Raw genomic sequence first — 16,805 nt, forward strand, 5'->3', positions numbered from 1 at the left:
CCATGCAGATCCATTGATTTGCCCAAGAGCTGAGAAACACTGAACTAAATGATCTGCATAGTCCCATTAATAATGATAGTAGTACCAGTGGTAAAATCAGTCTATCTTAGGCTACAGGTCCTGATTTTTGCTGAAGAAAATAGCTTTTTATTGATTAGTTCCATGCAGTCTTTTTTTTTTTTTTTTTTAACTCTTTTGACTGGATTGCAAATAATCAAGGCCTTTCCATTACTTTGATTTCCTGTGAAAAATGTGTGTGCTTTAGATAGTGAAATCAAGCCCACTACAGAGAGGAGAGGCACGGTTGTTCTGGTATTCTCATGTCTTTCATTGGTATATTTATTACACTACTTCACTATCAAAGAAACAAACAGAAGCATCGTGTTATTGAGCTGGTGTTTCTCATGGACTGCCAAAGGCAAAAGCTCTCAGCCCTCATGTTTTTGTTGTCTGTTAATAACCTCTTTAAAAATGCAATAATTTGGGGTAAAATTTGTAAGTGATACATAGCTTATGGAGGAGGTAACTGTTGAAGAGACCAGGCTGTTAATGCAATGCTCTCAGAATAGTGGCTAAAAGGGGGCAGGCACAAAAAACGTCGTTTAGTATGACCAAAAAGGACAGCAATCTATCTGGAAACGAGACTGTCTGCCACACAGCCATCACAAGAAACTAGGAATTTAGTATGGACATCGGTAGGATCCAAAATTAAGAGGTTTCAGAGGAGAACCAGAAGGATTAAAGAACACGGCAAGAGATTTGCCTTCCCCAGACGATACCACCTTTACTCAGAAGGGCTTCTGCAAAAGGCAAAATTCACCCTAGGGGGTACTTGTCATTTCTTGCACTAATAAACAGTTCATTTAAGGTACCAAATGATCTTTTGCATCTTATCTCCTACACTGGTAAAGCTCTGACTCAGCTTCAGGGTGGCCTTCCCAGACAGACAGACTTCAGTGAGGCTTGTTTGTAGCTGACTGTCAATAAACTATTCTTATAATCAAAAATACCCCTTCCTGGAACACAAACTGGCAAAAATGAGTCGCACTACCTTTGGGTATGGATGGGTTTAAACACATAATCTCCTGAGAGGATGCGATGTCAGGGCTGTTCGGTGCACACCCAAATCGATGAGAACGGTGCATGCAGCTCATTACTACTCGACGGACCCTGGACATCGTGGGAAGCAGACATCGAACAGTCTGGAGCTGGGAAACACCATCTCACAAGTGCCACGTAGTCAGCTCCTGAACCGTGGTGGGTCACAAACTGGGTAAGGGTCTTAAAAATCATTTTAGCCAACTAAACCCATCTAATTTTATTAATTATTTTGTAGTTGTTAGTTTTATTTTTTATTGTGAAGCAATAGAGTCCCCTGGGTCCCAATGGCACAGAGCTGGTGACTTCTCTGGTATAACGCCAGTTCCCTGTGCACCTATCTTAAAATCTGAGGGAGCATTAGTCAAAAGTAATTAAAGGTGCTACGATGTCAGGAATGGCTAGGAGAAGCTAAGGGAATACCACAGAGAAAATTAAAAGGTACTATAAATATTATTTATTTGCAATCAGTGTTCAGACAGTATTAACTGAAAAAAGAGTCTCATTATTAGGTGTAATTTAACATTCATAGTAAAAGAGAATTTCTGTCCAAAAAGCTCACAATCTGAAGAGGTGAAAAAGACAGGAGAAGAAGAAAGCGACACAAGACGGGACGTACAACTGCCACCATAGAGAAGGGGTGTTGAAGAAGGCAGGCAACTTGCTGCAGGTTGCAAGCAAAGCGTACAGCAGGTCCCACTCAGTCACGAAACCCGGGTTCCTTTCTGGCTGAAATCAGTGTGGAGGGAAAAGCTCACCTGAGCCTTGCCAGAACCTGCCAAACCCAACAGTGACCACACAGCTGCAACCTTGTGACTAAGAAAAATAAAAAGCATCTTACACTAGCTTGCGTGTAACATGTTTGAAGTTTAAATGAGAAATTAAAATGCCAAGGGTAATTTATGACTATGTCTAGTACCTGACAAAGGATAATACAACAGTCGTTAGACAGCAAAGTGCATCAGCTGGCAGTATCTCCAAAGTACACGTACAAAGGACAAAAGACTGACTACTCTTTGGGCATGTGTTTTTCTGAGAAGCCCAAGCTGGTAAGGAAATGAAGATAGATAAAGAACTTACTTAATAAGGAAAATGGGGTCAGGATCGTAAGAGACCATGTGCACACATACTTTCATGAGAAGAAGAAGTTATGATGACATCCTTAGTCTTATGGTAACCCCAGATCCAAATGCTTCAACCCACATTTCCTAATTGTTCATATTACTCGTACTTTGATTTCTTCTAATCTTTGCAGGAGGGAGAAAACAGGTCCTCCCATCAGAGAAGCACAGACAGAAGGCGGAAAGGCTCCTACCACCAATGGGACACATCTACCTTAGGTCAAGGCCTCGTTCCATGGCCATGGCCGATGCTCACCACCACGACTAAGGGCAGCTCAGATGGGGCCCACGTTGGTGCTCCCCAGCCTGGGTTTCTGACGTCTAAGGGAGCGGTTGAAGTGATGCTGCCAATTTCCCCCCAGTGGAAACGTTTGCTTGTGTCTCTCTTCTCTACCACATTGGCAAGAATGAACGTGAGCATGAAACTTAAACATTCTGTGAAGTTTGAGGGAAGTATGTAATAAACACAATTTGATGTGGAATGATTGATAGACACACAGCACAGCTGCCTTTGCATCGCTGCCAGAGGAAACCAGGTTAAAAAAAATAATCCTCACAGACAAAATATAAAGCAAGGTTTTACTCAGCTCTGTACAACTTCTGTAATACTGAGTTGTTTTTATTATTTAATTAAGCTGCAGTAACACAACTACAATAGCATACATGCCATGACTTATTCTGTAAACCAATCATATTGGAAGAAGTCCACTACACTGTGGCGTATCTGTGGATCATGCAGTGGCTATGTTTGCGGTACATCGGTCCCCAAACATAAAAAAAAAATACCAAAAAGAAAACCAGCAGCCATTTGCTTAACAGGTTTATAATGAGAGTACCAATTAGGAATAGACTAAGGGTAAATTTTAGCTCCTTTCCCTTTGGCAATTTATCTTAACATTGACATTCTTTTTCTGTTCTCTGGTAGATCCGTAGGTGCTTGGGCTTTTCTCTGCTTCTTGCACCGAGGGTAATGTCAGCAGACGTTACCTATCATTGCTGAGAATACGCCACGGCACTCGGGTACTGCGGGACTCGATTTGCAGGCGAGTGCCCTTGATTAAAGAGATCCAAAACCTGTCTCTGCATATGTAAGTATTGAACAAAGCTGAACATAGAGCCAAAGGCTATGAGTTAGCATCTACCACAGTTAAGTGATTGTGATGAACAGACTTTGTTTAATAGGGAGGCTGCCTCAGCTGACATGTGTTTACAATATCAGCTTCTGTGAACATTTTAAAATATTCTTAACAACATTGTAAGATGAACTATTTAATGTCTGGATATTGTTGATTACCTGTAATATCTCCATTCTCAACCATGAGATTGCCACTACTGGCTCTTGTGACACTGTCATATGACGGAGGAAAAGATGCTGAGGACAAAGTTTCAGATTTCTCAGGGCTCCTACCATAGTTTTCACCCATCATAGCTGCAATAAGTCCTTCTTTTTCTGGAGCAGCATCTCCAGCAGTGTCAATACTGCAAGTTCTGTGATGGTACAGGTAAGAAGCCTGCTTTATGGAGCGCAGGAGCAAATGACTCCTGTAGGCACGCTGGATGACAGTAGCAGAAGCTTCCTCTTGTCTGTGTCTGAGTGTAGTAGAGATTGGCTCGTAGGATTTTTTTGATGGATTGGCAGCCATGAACTTCTCCTCCATTTGTACTTTTAGAGTATCCAGCTCCCCAGAATCTCCTAACACTCGTTTGGTAAAAGCAAACAAGATATCCAAGCAGTGGATCCTGTCTCCACTGACCATAGGCAGGTCCATTGCTATGAGTTCAACTTTGTTTGGTTTTGGTACACGTAAAGGTTCAGCCAGAGCATCTGCAAAGTCTGAAAGCGCAGAGAAAGTTATAAACTGACTTGCCTCAGGATCAAACTTCTCCCAGATTTCATAAAAGATGTCAAAGTCATCTTCCCCTAAAGGCTCTGTACTTTCCTCAGTAGCAGCATTGAAGTTCTCCAGAATAACAGCTATGTACATGTTTACAACAATGAGAAATGATATAATGATGTAACTTACAAAATAGATAATACCTATGGCAGGTTTACCACATTCGCCTATAGTACCATTTACATTTGGATCACAGTACGGTGGCCCGGTGTTTAAAATAGGACTGAGAAGACCATCCCAGCCAGCTGACGTTGTGATTTGGAAGAGACAGAGCATGCTGTTAGCAAAGGTTTGGAAGTTGAACATATCGTCAATGCCATCTTCCATCTTCACGTAGGCAAAGTTAGCCATGCCAAAAATAGCATTAATGAACATGACCAGAAAAAGTAAGAGGCCAATGTTGAATAGAGCAGGTAGGGACATCATTAATGCAAAAAGCAGAGTTCGAATTCCTTTGGCAGCCCGGATGAGTCTCAGTATTCGTCCAATCCGAGCCAAGCGAATGACCCTGAACAGTATAGGTGGTAAGAAATGTTCAAATGCTGTACTGATGCCAGAAAGCAGTAAGGCTAAAACGGAAAGGATAACAACTGGTTAGAATATCACATTTCTGCTTAACTAGTAAGTAGGATGAAATGATAATATCTGTACAGTTGAAAAATACCCGATGTGTGTGTGCTAAGACCCTAGCAGAACAACCTTTAATAGAAGGTAGAGTTGAAAAAATAGCTGTAGAAATCAGCAATTATGAACTACATTCTTCAGCCACCAGAAGATAGTACCCATTGCACTAATGATGGCAAGCACCTTTCTATGCACAACTTCAAATATCCATATCAGTCAACGCTCGTTGACTGATGGTTTTCTTTGACACTGGTTGCATGAATACTTCAGCAGGTGCAGGTTATATACTTACCTTCTAAATTTGACTTCAGATGCAGACACTACAAAGTTAAACTAAGAAAACTAGATATAATCATAATGTCATGGTCCTCATTTCAGTAATATAGTCAAGATATGCATAAGCAAACCAGTGATGAACACAGAAGTTGTGCATGACACTCTACAATGGCTTTTAGTTCATTCAGGGACATAGCTACACATAGATGTTATTTTATCTTTGGTTTGTACGAAAAAATGACAGATCTAGTAGCACTAGAAGAGGTTTGGCTTTTCTAGGTTTAGATGTTTTGGATACATTTTTATGGATTTCCACTCCAGGAACTTAACTTCTCAAGGAAGTACCATATTCTTACTGGAATCTTACTTACCCAAAACATAAGTCATACTAAAGAAACAAGTATTTTTCTTCCCCTAACTGCCTTCTGCTATTTTGGCAGTACTGGTCCTAGGAATAGTTAAATTGGCAGAAAGCTCAAATTGGCAGAAGAGCTCTTCACACCATTCTTCCATTGCAAACCCTTCAACTAAAAGCTAATAGATTTGTGTTGTTCCTTTCTATCCTATTACACAGTGTGAACCCTTATTTTCAATCAGCCATGCCTGAATTTCCAGAAACTGTATTCTGTAGTCTATAATCTAACTCCAGTCTTCAGATTCTCTCTGTATTTCAGTTCTCTGTCACAAACACAGATGACAAAACCCAGCAATTTTTATCTGACTGAAGATTTCTTAGCTGACACTAAATCTGTAACAATGGAAATTACCACATAATGTGGTGCTGGTATGATGGGTTATTCATTCTGTCTTTCAGACTAGGAAAAAAACAACCTAAAGAACCATTATGAAAGATTTTACATAACACAGCTACCTTTTTTTTTTTTTAAATACTTTTATTAAAAGAAAATAGCAGAAATCTTAAAAAAATCTTATTTCATATTATTTTAATATAATCATGGTGGGTTTTTTGGTTCTTTCTCCTCAAGACTTTACAGTATTATGATTTCCATTTCAACATCCATTTGCAGTTGATTAACTATTTTTTTCTGAAAAGAAGAATAATTGATTCAGTAAAGAATTTGCCAAACCAATTTTACTTACCAACAAGTGACATGATCACAACAACTAAGTCAAATATGTTCCAGGCGTTTGAGAAGTAGTACTGCCTCAGAGCCACCAATTTCAGTACACATTCGGCAGTGAAGATGGCAACGAAGAGTATATTGATTTTGTTAAGGATGTTAGTCTTCGTTTCACTTTGCTCATGGGTTTCCACCATCATGGTGATCATGTTAAGGCAGATGAGAATCATGATGACAACATCAAAGGCTTGGCGTGTTACAATGTCAAAAAGGAACCCTTGGTATCTGTTCTAGAGGGAAAAAGTACATCTGGCATCAGTTATGAAAGCAGGGAGTACTCATCCATACATGTTTCTAACAGCTCCAGTTTTTATGTTGCAAAGTCACTTACCTATAGTGAAGTCAGAGAAATTTAAGAAAAGCAGAAAATAAAAATGACATTAAAAATCCCTTCCCAGTTTAATCAGTTCCAAGGTGAACGTAAAACCCAACAATATTTATGCAGAGAACTTAATAAATATTTAACCTGTAAAATCTTTCAGTGCAACTTTTTGGCATGCAATTGACTTTAGAGCACTGTCTGAGTATCAATGTAAAGACAATATAAATAATTTATATGCAGTATATAAACATACGCACTTTTCAGTGAATTAAATTGCACTTTTGCAATGCATTTTCCTTTTGAAGAATTCAGACAGTCTTACCAGTGGTCTTGGGATGGGTTTTTGAGGTTTCTTGGATCCCAACTTTTTCATTGCATTGTAATATTTTTTCTGTTCTTCTGTCATAAAGATATCTTCCCCACCTAAGTATATAAAGAAATGTCACTGTTATTTGGTGAGAAAGCAGCACTGTTTTAGTTAAAAATTCTAAAATGCTGGAAACTAACATTCTTTCTTTCTTCACATCTTGCTGGTACTAGCCCTTTTCAAAATGTGTAACTGTGTCCAAAAAACCAGAGTGGCACAAACCATACATTCACAGAGCAGAAGTCCTGGGGTGAAACCCAGCTAGCTCAGAAAGCATGAAAACAAAGGACCTACTGAAAACCTGGACAGGAACAAATCTTTCCTTGGCTTCCCACATCCCGGTCTTGTTGAATATCCAAAATACTCATCAGAGCAACTGTACCAGACCACTTTCTAAATAACGAGTCTCCTGTTGTGCTCAGTTCCCAAAAAGGAGCAAAATTTTAAGCGGCTGCAGAAAAGATGTCATTGCCTTTGAAATGCTGGGAAAGAGCTAGGTGTTCAGGTTATAGGGGAAAAGAAAGGAGGAAGAAACTCACCCTGGGTGTTACATCTGCTAACTTAATTACTAATGCTCTTGTAAATGCCAATAGAAGTTTTAGATTCTATGTATAGCAAGGACCTTGTTCTCTAAAGATAGTATTGCTCGAGAGATAGTAGGTGCCTGGGAGCACAACCAATGTACTTATCTTTTTCTTTTGTTGGTTGAAGTTGTCGATAATAACACCAACAAAGAGATTCAGGGTAAAGAAAGATCCAAAGATGATGAAGTTCACAAAGTAGAGATACATAAATAGGCTGTGTTCCATTTGCGGCTGCTCATTTTTCTGCAAGAATGAGAAGCAACATGAAAAATGACCAGTTACAACACAGGCTCAATTCAGAATAATCTTCATACTGTTAATCCTCTCACAAATTGATTCCAGGAAGAACTAAGATTTACAGCCCTGCTGCTAATTCTGACAAAATTCATATGGTTTAAAACTACTAATGGTGCATAACACAAAATATTTTATGTAGACGATGCCTTTGGAAGGAGCATGAAATGATGGAAGAAAGTAACATTCATATGGTGACTACAGGATGCATGAAAATTCTAGGACTTTGTAGGGACATTATTGCTCAGATGCTGACTGCCATCCCTTTTGAAATTAAACATGAACTTTATGAAATGATTCACCAGGCACAACACCCGAGAGGTAACTAACCAGAAAATACAGCTCAAAATAATAGTACTACAACGTGTTTGTGCTATGGTAACTCGTTAATTTGATTTCTTTTACAATGTTTGTTTATGTAGTTTCTTGCTAGATCATTGCAGAACAGGATAATTTAATTCATACTGATATATTTGCACTGAAAAACTTGTAGAGTAAAACTTAGTCTTTGACTAATGGTGAATGAGGTTTACTTTTATTTTAAATGTCTTTTTTTTTTTTACAAAAGCTGATTGTTGTGGGGATTTGTTTCTTTTCAAATCTGACTTGAAATCCTACCATTTGCAACTGATTGGGGGCCTACTAAAGTCAATAGAAACAGTTATTGAATTGGACATTCCTGACGTGATTTTCACAAGCATTTCAGAAGCATCAGTTCGGCTTCTTCTGATAAGAATAGGAGTTGTAAATTGCTCAGTACTTGAAAAATCAAGCAAACTATTTAGCAGTCAAATTCCAAGCTCTTGCCATTAAAAATCTGGGCTTAGATATGTTTTTTTCTTCTTGGCAAAAAACTTCTTCTGTGGCTATTATAGATAAAAACAAAACCAGAACAAGAAAAATAGTTTTTCAAATTGAAACACAAACACCCCCATTTTTATGTATGGTTACTTTTAAAATTGATTCATTTGAAGTCATAACCAATTAAGATATCCTCCTCATTTGAAATCCTTTGCCTCCAAAGACATACCACTTTGGTCTGTATAACATTGGATGATACTTCTGATAAGACAAATATAGGTAAAATAGTACACTAGCGATGGCTGACAATGTATTTTAAATGGTTGCTTATCCACAATAGCTCAATTCTTGATAAGTCTGGTTTTATGTTTTGAAGTGGACCTTAAACTTTGTCACTGTAAAACATTCAGGCATACCCCAAGTGTGAGTTTCATAAAAGATGTGTGAAGGTAAGTGCCTCCGTGTGAGTGGGAACTCTGAACTCCCCTGCTAGCTGATGCACATCCAGTTATTAGTAGAGTCAATGTAGTATAAAAAGGTGCTCAGCTGAACAATATAGATATCCAGGGTGAGCTAAAATGCTCCCTAGATCCCTCTGACCGTATTGACTAGATCTCCATTAACCATATAGGGCACTTGGAGATGAACTCACACAGAGACCTTACAGTATAGGTAACTGCATTTAAGTGAGTGGATCTGAAGTTGAATCCCACTTGCTGTTACAACAAATTAGGTTACTATGAGTCATTCATAGATGAAACATTTACATCAGCTGAAAAAAATAATTACTGGAAAGTTCTAGCACAAACAGCAGATATAAAAGTGCAAAAATCGTAATGCTTTTGTAGAAAGCGGTAGCATTAGCAACAAATACAGTTTGAATATAATGACTGACCTCTCGTGAATCTACTGCCGCATACATGATGTCCATCCAACCTTTAAATGTTGCCTAGAGTGAGAGATTATGGAAAACGTGTTGAACTTTCAGGGTAAAAGTCTTCACATCATTTGCAATATCCAACTGACGCTGACTGGAGTAAGAGCCTTTGGTATGGTCACACACACATAGCACCAAGCTCTGACGTTAGGGAAACTTGCCCCTGGGGTATGTGTAGGTATTCTCAGCCTTATCAGGACGTGAAACCTTGCTAGGGTGGGACAGAACATGTTGTCCTAGGATGCTGACAGGGCAAACCTTAACTAGCATGGTCTACTCAAGGCCTTACAAACCTCATGGCTGAAAAAAAATCTGTATGACAGAAGATTAGTTCAGTATCTGCCCCAGATTCCCTTCTGAAATTGACTCCAGCTCTCAGTCTCATGAACCTGCTGGAGGCTGAAACAGAACTTGCCCACCAGATGCTTACTTCATCACCTGGAAAATCACAGCAGGATCTAATTCTTCCCCCTATTTCCATTTGTGTGCACGAGCAGCACTGGTGTTTGAACAGCCAGCTAGAAGGGAAAAGCAAGCTGTATGATACCACTCCTTTCCATCACTCGGAGAAAGGAGTTAGGAGCTGACAGGAGGTCAAGCCCGTCTGACATGGTGCTGACTAGTGAAGGCAAGCAGCACTTACCACCTGAAGAAGAGCCAGGTAGCCAGAGCCAACATTATCAAAGTTGACTTTAACATTGACCCAGAATATTTTTCCTGTGTTATTATACATTTTACAGTCTGTTATGTTATTGATCGAACCATTCAATTCTGAATCTTCTTCTGTCAGATTGACACATTTCCCAAACTTCCCAGCAAAGAGGTTCACTCCCATGATGCTAAAGACGAGCCAGAAGATGAGGCAGACGAGCAGAACGTTCATGATGGAAGGGATGGCTCCCAGGAGGGCATTGACCACCACCTTGGATGAAACGGGAGAGGAAAAATACACTTAAACAAAGATGGGCTCAAGTATTTGCTCAGTGCAATAAGCAGTCACTTAGTCATCTCAGCAAACAGAAACCTAATGTTTTCCATGTAAATACTAGGCACAGCTGGCATGGGTACCTTGAGCAAAGATTAAAAGGTCTATAGTATCTCTTAGGCTTTCAAAGGAATAGTTGATATTTTTGGGGCTGCTGTGAGCCACTACCACATAAGTATACTACAATATGAGTCCATCCTCTTTTGATGACTTTCCCTTGGTTTTGGAGTGGGGGATGTTTTGTTTGTTTGTTTTAAACTTTTATAACATAACATTTCTGAAGTATTCATCTATAAGCACTAGTGCAGAGAACTGTATTATTAAGACAGTAGAAAGTAGTTTTTAAAAGGACCAGTAATAACTCTTCAGTAGCATTTTGTTAGATCTATGATATTTAGTGGATTATGACTGTGTTTGGGGTCTATAACCATGAGTTAGGTACTTTTTCTGTGCTAGGTGCTGTATAATCACAGAAAATGTCCACGTAGGTTTTAAGTGTATGCTTAGACATAACAGAGTGTTTCATAAAATGGGGCAGTGTAAGGAAATGATGAGAATATATCTTTGAGTTTCACAGTGAAGGCGATGAACCCAGCAGTCAGGTAGCAAAGAACAACTTGATGGACCAGAAGAAAAATGAAAAAGCTTTGTGACGGTTTGTGGAGACCATGTCACACACATTCTGCATAGCAAGACAGAACGTAAGACGGTACCAGTTTAAACATTGACTCTAGACATGGAAATTTTGATACATTCTGTTAATTAATTTAATGCAATTTCTCTCTGCCTTCACAGCGACAAGATTGCAGTCAGAGAGCTTTCAGTATCACTTCCAGAAGATATCCAAAAACAATCTATATCTCAGCTGCATTGAGGCTGCATTCCCATGTAAAGGTGTGACAGTGAGGCCATATGTATTTCTATCACCCTTTTTTACCTGCCAGAGTATATTCCATAGACCAGATTTTTGCCCAGATACCACTGTGGTTATCACACTGTTTCACACTGCAGTGTATGGATGTGTTTTGCATATGGCTGAGGGAATCTTTCTCTGCATTTGCACAAGGGTAGATTTGTAATTAAAAGTAATTAATGTCCAGCAGCTTCACATTGTTCCAGGTGCTCCTTTGGTGCAAAAAGACAGCAAATATTCTATAGACAAACACTTCTGCTTTTTAAAAGAATGGTCTATTTGGAACAATAATTTGAGCAAAGTACCTCTTAATAGTCTAAAGCTTTTGTAAATCAATTCAGTAAAAACCTGCAAAATGGAGGTGATTCTTTCCTCTGAATTAGCTTGCCATCAGACTTCAAAAATGAGAATTGTGCTCACAGTTCTTATTCTCTATTTTAATTTTGGCTACCTCAGTAAGACAGGAACACAAGAACTGAGCGGCAATGGAACAAAGTTCTGCCTAGTCTAGTTTTAGTTTCAACGGCACTTAGGATCGATCACTCGCGGAAAGTCCATAAGGAGCAGCCAAGTACAGAGGAGTGCAGCAGCAAAGGTGCCTTTTAAAAACTCATTTTATAGGTCCTAAACTGAACTTGGGGTAGACTTGTGAACTTCATAAAGACACAGACATGAGTTACGACCCTGTTCCATGCTTATTAGTACTGTCAGGCTTTAATTTATATTCAATCTTACCCTCATTCCCTCAAATCGTGACAACGCTCTTAAGGGTCTCAGAGCTCGGAGAGTCCTAAGAGATTTCATAGGGCCAAATGAACTGCCTAAGAGGTTTATTAAAGAGACCTGAATGGGAAGACAAAAGAAAGTATTAGCAATGTCCTGACGTCTGTTCTCTTTTTTCCTGTTTAAAAAAAAAAAAAAAACAAAAAAAACCAAAAAAACCAAACCCAAATCTCCCCATATTTTCAGTGCCGGGAGTGCAATATCCTGAAACCATCATTAAAGGAGGCAAGAATACTGTCTTAACTTTGCATCCAGAAAATAATCAGTGATTCTACTTCTACATCCTGTGTCAGGACCCATGTAGAAAGAGCGAAGGCAGAACTTACGTCTACAATGAGGAAGTCCAGCCAGCACCAAGCATTGGTGAAATACTTCTTGAAGCCGTAAGCCACCCATTTCAGGAGCATCTCCAGAACAAAGATGAAAGTGAACATTTTGTCAAGAAATGCCAACATAATTTTAATGCTTTTTCTCTCATTTATATGGATGTCTTCAAATGCCTGAAATCATAATATATACATACATGGCAAAAGTCAGAGATGAGCTTTATAAAATGAAAGTCTAGCATCATTAAAACCCCTTCGTCATTCAATATGTGTTTTACACCGATCTAAACGCCATCTTTTACTCAAATCTATGCCAGCTGATAAATGTTTAATTCTCCCTGCCCCTTCTCTTTCTTTTTCTCTATATAGTACAGCCCTGTGGACACATACATCATGCACACTGGAATGCTAGGAGAAAAGTGTATATTTTCAGAAATTTATTTCAAGAAATTTATACATTGAGGAGAACTAAGCACTTTTTTTTTTTTTAAATATTGAGTCATTTATTTGTTTTAATGATATAAAAACTCCTTTATATTTCACAACTGCGAAATAACTTCTTGAGAAAAATCCAGTATACAGCCAGAATAGAAACAGCTGCTGAGATTTATATATTTGTAGTTTTGCTCACACTCTCTTATAATTTTTAATCATATGAATAATAATTTGCAATAATTACAATAGTGAGTAAATGACTGCTATGTGAAGCCTCTTCTTTTTTCTCCTGATGATTTCAAAGATATTCACTGTATTTGCTGCTAAAAACAACTTCTCTGGGTGCAAATCAGAGCTAAAAATGCTTCTAAATAAATACATGAAACTGTGCTACACTAACCAGGGCTCCGCTGCTGAGAAGAATCATGAATATGATAAAGGATTCAAACCACGAGTGTTCAACAATCTGGTAGCAGGTTTTTCTCAGATTCCACCACGTTTCTCCTCCAAACTTTATGGTACTACCCACATAACAATGAAAGTATCGCACACAACCTGAAAGCAAGAGACAGTAAAGAACGTATGGAAGGAATGTACATGCATGTAAAGCGTTGTTCAAGAAACTTCTGGGGGCAGGGAAAAGTCAATGGTTACATTAACTCCATCATTGTTTGTTGTTTTTCATGTTTTGCCAGGAGATAAAAAATAGGAAATATCTAATTTTGTTTGCCTTGTAACTCCTGTTTATATACATATAAAGTAGTTGGAGCCACTTTGGACAACTTTCTGCTGTTTCAAGATATTTCTGAGATTCTGAACATACTCTCACTGACCTGCTGTTTGGGCACAAAAAACTTCAGGGCCATGGGACGAGTCTTGATATTACAAAAGCCTTTCTCAGTTTCTGCACGCTATTTGGAAAGCAGAGATGAGATACCCAGGAACACAAAGGCTTGGAGATATAGAAGGTAAACAGTTGCCTTCAATATTGCAGCATTATACCATGCCTTGCAAGGTCTATTCATTTATTTATTTGCTTCTGAATGTATGGAATGGCTGGTTTTGTATCATATAACCTGCAAGAATATGTCATATTCTAGCTAACATAGGCTCCATAAAAGGAGACATCTCCTTTCAAGGTCACCAGATTACTTCTTATAAGTGACAATGACACCAGGGCCACCTAACGTTTCCTGACCACCCCATTACAAAATCCTGCATTTGATTACTTATTAATTTGCCAAGAATTAACTTGCTGTGGCTGTCATTTTCCTTGCTGTGTGCTCTGTTAATTCATGTTTTCATTATGGCAAAAAAAGTCAGTCAGAAGGCTTCTGTCATTTCCAAGCATGGAAAAAATAATGTATTTATGTGTCTCATATATATATATATGATTATCTCACACACATATAGTCTCATACAAACAACTCATATATATATGATAGGATATAATATATGTAAAAAATTCTGATCATCTTTCTTTCAATAATCCCAGTTGCCCCACTAATGCGGATCTGGGATGTGAGATGGGGCAGGGAATGGCACTTGCACAAGATATGGACTTTTTTTGTGTGCAGAAAATTGTGTCAGGTACAGATTTGCTGCACCTTCAGTTGAGATCTATAACAGTTTGGCCACAGCAGGCACACTCCAGCCTGGGACTACAGAGCACAAAACAAGACATTTCACGTTTCTTCTCTGGGGCAGGGAAAGAAAACAAACAAACCAACCCACCTTTATTTCTTTTGTTCTTACAGCTATACTGGCAAAAAACGCCATCGATAAAGTAGTTTTGAAAAAAACGCTGTAGCTCAGAAAGCTGACATCTGTATTATTAAGGCAATATTTGTGTTTTTTTTCTGGAGAAAGCAAACTGCAATGTAGGTATGGCGGATCTCTCTCAGGATTTATGACATATAACATGATAGTAAAAATATACATATTATTACTACAGAGAATGCTTTGCATTCAGGTACAACACCTCTCTAGCTTCAAATAATTGTGACATGGTTCACTGTTATTGATTCAATCCTAAAACTGTGCATTAGAAGTTTCATTGTCCCAAAAAGTGTACAGGGAAGAAAAAAAAAAAAAAAAAAAAAAAAAGGAAAAAAAAGGCCAGCTCTGCAGAACAGGGCAAAGAGGGGACGGGAGTAATTACAGCCAGATGTGATTTATCCATGTTCTCATCAGATACAACATCCAGGAAGCAGTGCTTGAATAGGAAGGCGGTGATGAGAGAAAGGCTCTGCCTTTGGGAGCAGAGGAGGACAGCAAGCTCTGAGAGCTGTTGGACCTGCTGCTGGGCTCCATGTATGCAAGGCTGGAGAAGTCCCTCCTGATTATTTTGCGGTACAGGGAAGCTCGAATAGGCAGAAAACAACAGAATCGAAGAAAACTTGGGTGATGGGTGGAAAAGATGGTGGTCAGCCAGGCTGACTGCATGAGCGAAGAGCAAGTTGGAGCATCAGGAAGAATTTTACCACAGTTATAATTCATTTAATATAACACACTTGGAAGAAATAAGCCTACAAACTGACTTGTTACAGTTTATTCTCTTGCAACTAATACTGAGATTGTAGTGATTACCCCTGGCCTTCAGTAGTAACAGTTATTGGGGAAAAAATCTCAAGAGCTATTTCTTTGCATCTTATGAAAACCACATGTTGTTACACACGTTAGGGTAGGAATAATTCATAAAACTACTGGACGCATCCCGTAACAACTTGTAAAGCTAGATGTTGTAGGATGATTTGAGAAGGGATTCCCAGATTATCACCCTATAGAAATTCAACTTCAGCCTAGCAGCTTCTCTCTGCTCATTTCACTCCTTTCTTTGTTACAGAGATTGCTCATGAAATGCTGTTCAAGGAACAAACATTTATACTGTTGCAAAGTATTAACAAATCTGATGTGCCAAGCGCCTTGTTCCAGTGGCCATTGTCAGGTGAGACCTGATCACATACACTTCTCTTATGTTAAACCCCAAAAGCAACTTGGATGCTGTCCAATAGAGTGAAATTCATCTCACCACTATATTAACCTCATTTTTGGGGATCGGATCTATGCCATTGCCCAGGTCCCACTTAGAAGCAATTGGCTTTAAGGGGAAGGGCGTTTATTTTTCAGGTGTCACGATCTCTCTGTTGACTAGAGAGGGACAATGATTTGGACTATTTATCCCATTTCCAGATCACTAAAATTAACTGAAAGTAATCTGTCCCTATTGACTCAGCATCACCAGAGAAACAAGTTGGGTTTTAACTCTTCTCACTTCCCAGCTGTGAAACCATGAGAGCCTTACCTTCTGGAAAACATTTTTCTGGAGTCTTGAAGTCTTCAGCAAACTCTGGAATCTGCCTCAAAAGATCTTCAGGATTTGTCAGATCCACCGTGCTGCCTTCAGAAGAGCTGACACTGTCAAACTACCGAGCAAAATAAGATCAGGTATCGATTCTTTCTACATTCAGCTCCAAATGAATAAATTGATCCATGAACAAATAAAATTCAAAATTAAAATTTGGCTGTGTACTAATATTTCAAGTAGTGTTGGTAATGGAACAAACTTCGTAAATTTAAAAGTATATGAGCTTAGAAGTATTAATAGGTGCATCCAAGTAGGGGCCAAAGCTATATAATTACAATATCTATGTGAACCAAATGTAACTGCCTAATAAGCTGGTAAATTGAAGAGCTTTTAAATTGCTTGTAAGTATATGCAGTACTCAAAGTGGTATAAACCGCTTGGGTTAAAACCATAGAAAGATACATTCAAACAGGAGAACCAGGTAAGTATATCTGGTATTTTATTAGGAACTGAACACCCATGACAGTATTTGCAAAGCAGAAATTGGAATAATAGCATATATTCTCCAGTTACAAAGCTTTTTGTTATGCCATTA

The 16,805-nt window shown here is 38.7% G+C and overlaps 1 protein-coding gene across 5 annotated transcripts in view; it reads right to left on the reverse strand.

Annotated features, from left to right (window-relative positions):
- Positions 1-2,820: 2,820 nt before the first annotated feature.
- The window catches only part of LOC115339253 (sodium channel protein type 5 subunit alpha-like), a 44,010-nt gene continuing 30,025 nt past the window's right edge, over positions 2,821-16,805 (reverse strand). For all 5 annotated transcript variants that reach the window (XM_030008946.1, XM_030008948.1, XM_030008947.1 and 2 more), the window contains 10 exons: positions 16,208-16,328; positions 13,304-13,458; positions 12,469-12,642; positions 12,095-12,202; positions 10,105-10,383; positions 9,420-9,473; positions 7,535-7,672; positions 6,801-6,905; positions 6,116-6,386; positions 2,821-4,683 (listed from right to left, as the gene is read on the reverse strand). In XM_030008946.1, coding sequence (XP_029864806.1) covers positions 3,485-4,683; positions 6,116-6,386; positions 6,801-6,905; positions 7,535-7,672; positions 9,420-9,473; positions 10,105-10,383; positions 12,095-12,202; positions 12,469-12,642; positions 13,304-13,458; positions 16,208-16,328 — 2,604 coding nt within the window. In that variant the 3' untranslated portion in view covers positions 2,821-3,484. The remainder of the gene's footprint in view (positions 4,684-6,115; positions 6,387-6,800; positions 6,906-7,534; positions 7,673-9,419; positions 9,474-10,104; positions 10,384-12,094; positions 12,203-12,468; positions 12,643-13,303; positions 13,459-16,207; positions 16,329-16,805) is intronic.

This window comes from Aquila chrysaetos, chromosome 3 (assembly GCF_900496995.4).
Source record: "Aquila chrysaetos chrysaetos chromosome 3, bAquChr1.4, whole genome shotgun sequence".
Taxonomy (NCBI): domain Eukaryota; kingdom Metazoa; phylum Chordata; class Aves; order Accipitriformes; family Accipitridae; genus Aquila; species Aquila chrysaetos.